We start from the raw sequence: 11,222 nt of genomic DNA, 5'->3' as shown, positions 1-11,222 counted from the left end.
AGATTATCTAGATAAAAAATCTATAATTATAAAACATCTATTCTTCAAAGTTTCATTTACTAGCTAGTTCGCCTAACAAATTAAAGCCTCTTCCATAAATTCATGGTTTTCCATAAACTGAAATTTGAAGACCAGATGTTTTTACAAATATTGTAATTCGCGATCTCTTAATTCAACCCTTGTCTTCTATTAAGGTCAATCAGTCAATAATAAAAAATTGACCAAAGTAAGAAGTATTTCTGAATAACATGAAATATACAAAACAACATGATGAGCCTAGTTTGCAGCAAACAAATCACACTGTAAATGGTTTCAAAGAAACATGGAATTTAATGAAACAAACCGCCAGACATGTAAGCCAATGATTCTTCTTTTGATTGTATAGTACTTTCATATTCAGTATCTTCTTCAGTATCATCTTTAAATGACGCCCGTTATAGAAAAGGGACGTTTGTCCATTTTTGCCAAAAACGATAAATTTTGACAGTAAAAACTATGGAATATCATCCATGTTATCTCAAAAGTATTATGCTTCGAATATTTATAATTAATGAGTTATTAACATTGCCTTCTTTATTGAAGGCCTCGACACCGTGCGCGATTTTTTTTGACTGAAGGCCGATTTAAAAAAATTATGGCGGTGTAGTAAAATAGAAAAATGTTGTATAGCTTTGTTAAGACTAAATATATAATTAGTAAACATTCTACTTGCATTTTTTTGATGCATTATTATAAAATTAGTTTTTTGACGTTGAATTAACAACTTTTTTATAAGCTTAAATTATTTATTAAAATGAATAAAAACATTTTAAATCAAAATTTTGTATATATAATATATAAGAAATAATAAGTAATGAGAAAAATGCACCAATAAAAAACCAAATTATTTTTTTACTAAACACGAAAAAAAAATTTTACATAAGCTTGATTTCTTTTAGTTTGGTTTCTTTATTACTTTTGGGAGTGTGAAGTAATGCAAAGTCCTTTAAAAAAATGTTTGCTAATGTTTGGCATTGTTTCTTTGCAATAGAAAAACTGTACAACTCTGCAATAAATGCAAACTGTCGTATAAGAAATGTTCGGCTAGCTCTTATCTAATAAAGAAAAAACTATGTAGCAAAATAAGGACCATTGAGATAGAGTATCTGATGGAATAGTTAATCCTCCTCTATTTAAAGTATTCAAATAAGTTCCATATTTTTCATAATATGTAGTTGTTATCTTTATCATTTTCTTCAGTAGAACACTTTTGAACATAATCTGCAATATAGACAATAGCATATAAAATGTCTATATTTATAGTATCTTCTAGATCTGCTAAATTGTAAATTATATCAATTTCCCTATCATTTAAATCTTCAAGACATAAAAGACAGTCATAGCCATCATTTCCTTCTACATCAATATTCAGTTGTAGCACCAGCTTAGCATGTTGAACACGTACTTTTTCGATAACTGATTTAGCTGTTATAAAGTAAGTACCACCAGAGCCTTGCATTAGTTTTCCAAAGCATTTTTCAATTGGATCACTAGAAAACCAACCTAAAATAACATATTCATTTCCACTTGATAAAAGATGACAAGACAAATCAACTAGGCCACGACAAGTATGTGAAAGAGCATTGCTTGTATCTCTCGTAAGCTGGCGAACACGTTTACCAGATGTTGGTTTCATATTTTCAGCCATTGTTGCAATAGCGAGCAACTTTTTTAAATTAATGTCATCTGAAGATCTGATTACATTACGCGACTCATCCCTAAATCTAGCATTGGCACCTGGACATTTAACATTCACTATTTTCCAAAATTCTATAATTAACTCCAAAAAAATAATAGTACCCTTGACACTTTCTTGTTCTACTTTAGGATGAGCTTTTAGAGCTGCAACTGTCTCTTCACTAAATATTTGTAAACAAGTGCTTACTTTCTGTCGTTCTGTTGGTTTAGGATTTATTGATGTTTCAGACAATCTGGATAACTATATTAACTGGTTTTTTTCAAGTGTATATAAGTTAATTAAATCTCTTCAATTTGCAATGTAATTTTAATTATGAACAAACTGCAACTGACCTAGTTTTACTGTTAGCCAATTGTTTCTTATGCACTTCAAAAGATGAACATAGTCATATAAAATATAAGAACCATTTTGATATAACCAAGGTTTTCCCTCTACTGTTTTGAATTTAGAAAAGAAGCTTTGGTTAACTTTGTTTCCATCTGGAATAATTGCAATTACTTTACCATTACACGTAGAAGTTTCTATAGTGTCTACAATTAATTGGCATTGTTCTAGTTTGAAATCTGAGGTCAGATTACTAACTGGTAATACTCTTGCTAAAAATTCATGTCCACCATAAAGACTTTTGACCATAAATGAAAGTACAGTAGTAGCTAATTTCTCTGGATCATTAACAGCATTTCCAAAAATATTTTCACTTTGATATAATAATGCTGCTTTTACATAAACTTCATCTAACAATAAAACACAATTTCTTTTTTTTTCATCTAAGTTCGATAACACAGAACTTTAAAAATTTAAATCATCCTAAAAGTTTATTTTTGAAGTTATGCGCGTCAAAGTTCGAACACTTGGCAACTGATAATCATAACATAATCGATGGTAGGTGGAACGACTTGTTGCAAAATATTCAAAAGCTCTCGTTATTATATCATCAGAATAGGCAGCACAACCAACAGAATGATCTCCCATTACATTTAGATGCTCAAGAATTTTTTGAATTTTTTGATCCTTATCCTTAATTTCAGATATCAAAGGGCTTCGTTTAAAGATGGCTTTGTACAAAGAGAAGTGATTTTGTTATTTGACAGAGGTTTAATAGTACATTTTGAACCAAAATGAAATGCTTCGAACAACAAACTTTGATTAATTATCATCAAAAATAGTGGAACTCCACAATTGAATACTTTAGATTGGATGAAAATTGAATTGTTTTGCTTGTATGTAATCAAATCATTATCATTAGATAAGTATTTTTCAATATCTCCAAAGTTTAAATTATCAATTATTTTATATTCTTCTAATTCATCTTTTTTGATACCTCTTTTTGAAGAAGATAAAGTCTCTCTCATTTTTGGTGGTGGAGAGGAGAGACAACTTTTAGAGATATTTGGAAACACCGATGGAGCATGAATCTGTCTCAATTTACCACGACATAATGTAAACTTCGCTTCATCTGGCCAATGCAATTTACAAACAGCAGTGAATTTTGTAAAGGTCCAATTTAAACTAGGGATACTCATAAACCATTTATTTTGTTCGGATTCTTCACGAGGGAATTTATATACAGATACATTACAACCTGGAGACTTATAATTTGAGGAACATTTTGGAACACAGCATTTTAAAGGCATTCTAAATTATTTAATTTAAATTCACTTGAAGAATAACTTTAAATATTTCTGAAAAATAGCAATCAATATTTTACACCTTTATCCAAACAAAATTTGCGTTTATAAGAAGTTTTTAAAAATCGGCCTTCAGTCAAAAAAAATCGCGCACGGTTTCGAGGCCTTCTATAAAGAAGGCCATGGTTATTAATAACTTTCAAAAAGGTGTATATGCCATCGTTTTGAAAACCATAATAGAGAAGAGACGTATTGGACAACACAAATTTTTTTTTTGCATTTTGGAGATACAACCCTTTTCTAAAACGGGTGCGAAATGCAATAAAATTTTTTAATGGATTTCTACATATTTGCATTAAAGATTATATGTTTCTGAGCTTACCACTTAGCTGGCCTGATGCTGCAAGGCTCAACTGCGGTCTTTTACAAGAAGATAATGATTCGCAACCTTTAACAAAAACAAAAATTTTGGATCACACAAAAACATTTTTACTGTGATGAGTTAATCAACCAAATTAGATAATGATTAGATAATTGATATGATTATATAATTGATTATATAATTGATAGGTATGATTAGATAATTGTGTTTTGCATAACAAAATTTGACTTAGTAATAGTAGAATGTGGACGCTTTGGGAAAGACGAATATAATCTTGAGCTATTCCTCTAGATTCATGTTGGTTGTATTTTCTCTGAGTTTAGTTTTTTAAAACTTAATTTAAAGTAATTGATAAAGTTACTGTAAAAAGTCTTTGTTCTACCATGTTTAAATGCTATATTGTAAGACTTTGCAAGAGAAATATGCATTTATTAGTTACTTATATCAATAAAATGATTTAAAACTAAACGCACTTTTATGTGAAACAGAAGATGAAATAAAGTCATTTTTTTCTGAAAACAATATTGGTGGGACTGGCAAACTAGAGCACAGTTTTACAGACGATTCTAAAGATAAATCTACTGTCATTAAGTGCATTCTTTACTTGCTTTGTTAATGGCAGACAACAGTTAACAAGGAAATAACAACTTTAACATAAAAGATAAAGAGCCAATCTTTTATCTTAATAATATCATCATTTAACTAAATACAAACATCAAAATTATTCAGATCATTTAAAAACATTGAAAAAACAAAAATCGCAAGCTTACTCAATGCTTCTTCTTTTCTATTGTCCGTTTCGCTGGCATTTGAACACGTAAATACAGACAGAAATTGTTCACAGGTTTCTTTTTCGTCTGGAAATAAATATTTTAATTTAATACGTAATAAGTAAGGTGACCATATTTGAAAAATACCAGACGCCTACGTGGAATAAATTTGGTATGTATGAATATAAATGGTATTTAAATCAGGCCCATAGCCCGATTTTATTTTTATAGTCTTTCTTTGTTGAGTTTACAGTCTTACCCCCTCTGTTACCCCCTGTCAGTTTTCCTAATATATCCAGTTAATAGTTTTTGTGATTGATGTATTTTAATATATAGTGCATATATCAAAGGGCTTATATTCGTAATATAATATGAGTTTGGATTTAGCGGACATTTATCAGGGATAATATGGTATGAATACTTTGTTATTTATATAAATAATCTAAAAACCATGTTTATTATATAGTCAAATATTGCATTTAGCGTTCTTTATTATGTAACAATGGAAAAATTGCATAACCATTTCAAAATGGTAATACAGCAGCTTTTTAAACAACTCATCGGCTTTCAAAAGTACATCTTGTACCTTTCTGTTCAAAATATCTCGAACCAACCAAATTCCAAGATTTCTTGAATCTTGGAATTTGGTTTGTTTGAGATATTTTGAAAAGAGGTGTGTTGTATAAACACTCTAATTCCCTTCTCCTGAAGACCCCACATTTATAAGTAGATTTGTCAATTTTTTTCTTCACAAAACACAATTTCCTGCTTCCAAGGATGAACCATGAATCTCTAAACCTTTTACAAATTTTGTACTTTTTTCACTCTCAATTAAAATTCTTGGTGAAGCCAAACTACAACAAACTTGAGAAATGGGATTGTTAGCACTTTTAATCCATTTTTTGATTTGCTGTAAAAAATTCTCAGAAGGAAATGCGGACAATTGATTTAAGGAGCAATTATAATTTTTGATATCATCAGCAAGGTGAATGAGAGAGTGAACATTATAATCTGAGAAGGTCTCTCCGAAGATATGCTTTGCATTTGCTAAAAAATTAAGATGTCTTGTATAATCTAAAAAATGGTTTCACTTGCTATCACCATTGGTTAAAAGTATTGACATTGCAACGTTTAAAACTAGAAAAATGTCATAAACCGTTTTAGGCACAGTTTTTTTCAACACAAAAGGAGCAAGAAACAAAAGGAATTGTCTAAATTCGGTGGCTTTCAGTGGCTGACCTCATCAAGGGATCGAGGTTGTCTTGCAAAATCAGAGGGAAGCTTTTGGCTTAACATAGCAACATAAACAAGCCTGAAGATATGGATTTTTTTGTAGGTGCAGGGAGTCTGCTAATCCTCGGTCCATTAATCAAAAAAGTTTCATGACTCAAAGACACACCATGTGCATTCCAAAAAATGGAGATTTTCCACTTTGGTGACCACTTTCAAGATAATCGAAATTGTCAAAATCCACTGAAACTCTCAAACAAAAGAGATCATCACTGTTAAAAACAACCCTACCTAACCAATTTTCTCTTACCAAACATCGCTCACTGGATTCATAACCAGTGTGGCCAACTATATATTTCAAAAACGATCGTGCTGGCGCATCACAGATAAATGCCTTGACCACAATTTGTTGAGTAGCTATGCTTGATACTATACCATATTCAGAAAGAGTTTCAAGTTCTTCTAAAAATTCTTGAAGAAATTCCTGCACCGGCGTTGGTTTTTTCGTTCCATAAAACAAAGCAACAACAAACACCGTTTTCCTAATAAAGCATAAGATAGTCCAAAATGATGTTTTTCTAGAATTAAACACAGGCAGTGCATCAATATTATAACTGATTTCCAAGGTTTATTTTTCTAATTCACACTCTACAAACTTTGATAAAGAATTTTTAAGACCAAGGTAAATATACTCGCTACCACACCTTTTTTAAATTTTAAAGTCAGAAACATTGTTGTTACACAAACCACGATAAGAATTAGGGGTGCTGGTGGCTATTTTCTCTTAATAGTTAAAGGGATCTTCTACATATTGTCTGGAAATATTGTGTTTTGAACAAGGTTAGAAAAATCGTTTTGGAAAGATTTGTCCTTCTTGTCTGCACAGCTTTCTTCATTACTACTACTATCCAATGGATATGCAGAAAAAGAAGTCTCATCAAAATCAAAATCTGTTTCATGAACCACAGAACAAGATTGGGTATCGTTTAAATTAGATTCATTGAGAAAGGAATCTACATTTGTAGCGTTATTTCTAGGCAACAATAATCCCATGTTTTCATAGTCAAAAGGAGCTTTTTTGAGAATAGACAGCGTTGTTTTTTTTGCCTATAATGCTTGAAATGCTGACTTTTCATGCTAATATGGATAAAATAACTAAATACAGAAATACCCCTGCCATATATATTATACATATTATACATATATATATATATACATATATACATATATACATATATATATATATATATATATATATATATATATATATATATATATATATATATATATATATATATATATATATATATATATATATATATATATATATATATATATATATGTATATATGTATATATATGTACTTGTAAAAAAATTGTCTGTTGTGACGCATCGTCCTTTCATGATGTAGGGCTCCATAAGTTTCATAACAACGAATTCCCCAAGAGGGATTGACTTTTCCCTGTCCTCGTCTGTTCCTAGATATGGAAAGCCATTTCTTACATATTTGGTTTTCATCATTCACCGCTGCTAACCAAAATTTTATCCAAAACTTATCCGGTGTGTTAGGCATATATTGTGTAAACCTACACCTTGCTTTTAGTGGAAATAACTGTTCATCAACCGTTATATTTTCTGCAGGTTTATAACAGTTTTGGCTATTATCAATAAATGCATTCCATATCATAGAAATAAGGGTAAATTTGTCTATAGCCAACCTCTAGGTTCTTTTATTCTTATTGTCAAACCGTATGAACCGCAAAATTTTCGTTAAATTATTCCTGCTAATGATAGAAGTAAAGAAATCTGGTTCCCATTTTTTGCACTACAAATAAGAGAGTTTCAAATATTTGGCTTGATATGCACCACGACCATAAAGAATGTCAATAAAGGCCAGTAATTTTTATTTGGTTACTGTCTAAGGTCGCATTAAAACTCTTGAGGCTTTCACTTCCGTACACGATCGAATGTACTCTATTATAGGATCGTTTGTGTTTAAAGAAAATGCACTACTACACTTGCCTTTCATGATATATTTTTGGACTGTCCAGTAGGAACGGCCACATCTTTGAAAACATTATGAATCGGTTTTCTACCAGGTGTACAGCCTTTCATTTTCTCCCAAACAGTGCCATCGGATGCAATTTCTTTTTCAATTTCCTTTTCTTCTCTTTCATCTTTAGACGTTGAAACTTGGGTTTTTTCAAATTAATTTATAAGTTTTTGAGAATTTCAATAAACCCGCTTTTGAGAATTTGAATAAATCCGTTTATGAGAAAATTTAAAAAAACTCTTTATATCTTTGAATAATAAATATTTTAAAAGATATAAAGAGTTTATATATGCAAGAGTAACATCTTAGTACACTTTGATAATTGTTATAACATTTCGTTTGTTAATAATTAATGTATGAAATTTCGAAAAGTTTGCCCTTTTAAAAAAAATCGAATATTTCAGGAAGGAAAAAAAATTAAAACTCTTTAAGAACTACAACTATCCCAGACAGCAAGTATATACTGGTCCGATAAAGGCTAGCCTATGCCAGCGAATTCATTAAAGGACCGGTAAAGTTCCGTTCGTGGATTGCCAGCCCTAGCAAGCCGTAACAGGGCCATTGCCAAGCCTTTATAAGATTGCCTGTGCAGGTTAGCCGCGATAATACCAATAGCAGGCCATTAATGGTTTGCCGGAGCAGATGAATAGACATTGGGCCAATATCGGCAGACCATTGCCGAACCAATTTGAATTAACCTTAGTACAATTTGAAAAAACTTTAGTTCTCGCATCCATCTTGTTTTTAACGTTTCATTTAAATATTCTCAGATTCTTTATTTGTTAAAAAATATTTGCTGGCGAGATACTGTTCTAGTCTGTTTTCTTTTACTTCATTACTTTAAAATCTTTTGACGATTATATTCTACTAAACAATTTTTTGTTTTTAAAAAATGTTTTAGAAAAGTTGATGCAAATTAATTATTTTGTGAAACGAAACAAGTTTTTTATTGTATTGTTAGGTTAAAAATGAGCTAATGGACTAAACGAAGGAAGATTCAAAAAAATGTTGCAACTATTTTCGATGAAATCGCTGAAGCTAATAGTTTTGTTTTGGAAAGTAATTCATTGCCTTTAAATATGAACTGCAATAACTCAAAGTTTGATGCTACTCCGGAGAGTTATGAACCTATTGACACATCTATTTTTTCTTTAAATTCAGTTTTTCATGATTGTGTCAACAGCTCTGATGAAATTTGGAAAACCAATGATGAAAAATCAATTAGTTCAGAATCAATTCTATCCATAGACAAGTCAAATGTTATAAATGTCCTAGTTAATGATTTGACTAGTTGGGCAACTAAGCACAAAATTACACATGCAGCTTTGGGTGATTTATTGATTATATTGCGCAAATCATTTCCTGGCTTACCAAAAAGTCCCAAAACTATTTTAAAAACTGAACAATTAAAGGTTGAAGTTTTTGAAAATTCTTATTCTTACTTAGGCATAAAAAATGGACTTTTATCTGAAAGTACAGAATGTTTTACAGATAAGACTGTAACAATTCAAGTCAATTTTGATGGCTTGCCTCTTTTTAAAAGTTCAAGCATGCAGATATGGCCAATTCTTGGTTTAGTGGAAAAATTTGATGGAATATTGCAATGTAACAAAAAACCATTTGTTATTGCACTGTACTGTAACAATTGCAAACCTAAAAACATTACAGCTTTCTTATCTGACTTTGTATTAGATGTTAATGAGCTGTACAAAAATGGTATCACAATTAACAGTCAAAATTATTCATTTAGAATTTCTGCAATTATTTGTGACACCCCAGCAAGAGCATTTGTAAAATGCACTAAAGGTCATAATGCATATCATGGCTGCGATAAATGTGAGCAGCGTGGTCTATATAATGGAAGAGTAACTTTTCCTAAAACTGCTGCAACATAAAGAACAGATGCATCATTCGCTAATATGTCAGATTGTAAGCATCACATTTGTGTGAGCCCTCTAGCTCAAATCTCTATTGGTTTGATATCACAAGTCCTAGGTGATTATATGCATTTGTCATGCCTGGGTATTATGCGTAAATTTGTGTATTTGTTAATTAAAGGTCCTTTGAAAACACGTCTCGGTCCACGTACAGTATTAGATTTATCAGAAAAGTGGCTTCATTTAAAGACAAATATATGTTCAGAATTTGCTCGAAAACCAAGAGCATTTTCTGATTTTGAACGCTGGAAAGCTACAGAATTTCGACAACTTCTATTGTATACTGGTATGGTTTGCTTTCGAGATACATTACCTGATGCTTTGTACAACAATTTTATGCTTTTTTGTGTCGGAATGACTATTCTTCTTAGTCATTCATTGTGTCACAAATATGTTGATTATGCACATAGTTTGCTAGTACTTTATGTGGAACACTCTTCAAGTTTATTTGGACCTGAAGTTGTAAGTTATAACATGCATGGGCTAGTGCATTTAGCACAAGATGCAAACCAATATGGTCCACTAGACAATTTTTCAGCCTTTCCTTTTGAAAATTATTTATCAAATCTTAAGAAACTTGTAAGAAAACCACACTTGCCTTTGCAACAAGTTATAAGAAGGCTATCAGAACAACATCTTGCAGAGTCAATCAATAGTCAAACTAACAGCACACTTTTTCAGTTAAGAAAAGAACATTTTGATGGACCTTTGTGCAATAGTGAAAATGTAAATGTGCAGACTCAACACAAAGAGCTCTATACAAACAAATTTTGTATTAAAGTTTCACAAGGTGGCAATTGTTTTAAAATAAAAACTGGCTCTATAGTTCTAGTTAAAAATATTATTAAAAGTTGTTGTGGTCAAATTTATCTGGTGTGCAGCAATTTTGAAAGTGTTGAGAGTTTTTTCAACTACCCATGCAATTTAGATATCCTTGATATTTTTATGGTATCTTCTTTAGCTAAGCATCTTTCATATGTTTTATTATCAGAAATAAAACAAAAATGTGTTTTACTCCCTTACAAAGCTTACTTTGTTACTATACCTTTGCTACACAGTCTTAGTTGAATAAGTTTATTTTTAGTCTTATATTGCACATACTTCGACTATCCTTGACTTGAAGACATATGTTAAGCTTTTTTTTTTTAACAAATTGTAATAAGTTTGTTTTAATAAGTTTAGTATTTTAATAGCAATATATGAAGAGTTAGTTATTGAAATTCAGTGTAAGCAATTTTGATTTTATGTGCCATTCTGAATATTATTTCATTTAAAATGTAATATATAGTGGTAGAAAATCACTTAACAAAAATATTTTTTCATTTAACACCGTGTTTCATCAATAAAGACTCATCAGAAATGAAAAAAAAATTTTGTTAAGTGATTTTCTACTACTTTATAATTGCTCTTTTAAGAGCAATTATAAAGTAGTATATATATATAATAAAGTGCTCAATGTTCTTTTAAGAACATTGAGCACTTTA

At 30.5% G+C, this 11,222-nt stretch overlaps 2 protein-coding genes and 1 pseudogene across 2 annotated transcripts; 2 read left to right on the top strand and 1 right to left on the bottom strand.

The window, feature by feature from the left end:
- Window positions 1–871: 871 nt before the first annotated feature.
- On the bottom strand, window positions 872–3,372 carry LOC149885378 (uncharacterized; annotated as a pseudogene).
- Window positions 3,373–8,880: 5,508 nt separating this feature from the next.
- On the top strand, window positions 8,881–9,696 carry LOC149885377 (uncharacterized). The gene has a single exon (XM_090094675.1). The coding sequence runs from the start codon at window positions 8,881–8,883 to the stop codon at window positions 9,694–9,696; it is 816 nt and encodes a 271-aa protein (XP_089950801.1).
- Window positions 9,697–9,720: 24 nt separating this feature from the next.
- On the top strand, window positions 9,721–10,983 carry LOC145196087 (uncharacterized). The gene has a single exon (XM_090096623.1). It carries the CDS (start codon window positions 9,721–9,723, stop codon window positions 10,804–10,806), a length of 1,086 nt encoding a protein of 361 aa, XP_089952749.1. The 3' UTR covers window positions 10,807–10,983.
- The last annotated feature ends 239 nt before the right edge of the window (window positions 10,984–11,222 follow it).

Source organism: Hydra viridissima, unplaced genomic scaffold (assembly GCF_058129835.1).
Source record: "Hydra viridissima isolate aposymbiotic clone 2 unplaced genomic scaffold, HvirCarnegie_v1 scaffold_8, whole genome shotgun sequence".
Taxonomy (NCBI): domain Eukaryota; kingdom Metazoa; phylum Cnidaria; class Hydrozoa; order Anthoathecata; family Hydridae; genus Hydra; species Hydra viridissima.
This window is presented reverse-complemented; position numbering and strand designations above follow the sequence as displayed.

Bases quoted from the DNA above. Each gene is read 5' to 3' on its own strand.
- LOC149885377 (XM_090094675.1), top strand. From the start codon at position 8,881: ATGAACTGCAATAACTCAAAGTTTGATGCTACTCCGGAGAGTTATGAA.
- LOC145196087 (XM_090096623.1), top strand. From the start codon at position 9,721: ATGTCAGATTGTAAGCATCACATTTGTGTGAGCCCTCTAGCTCAAATC.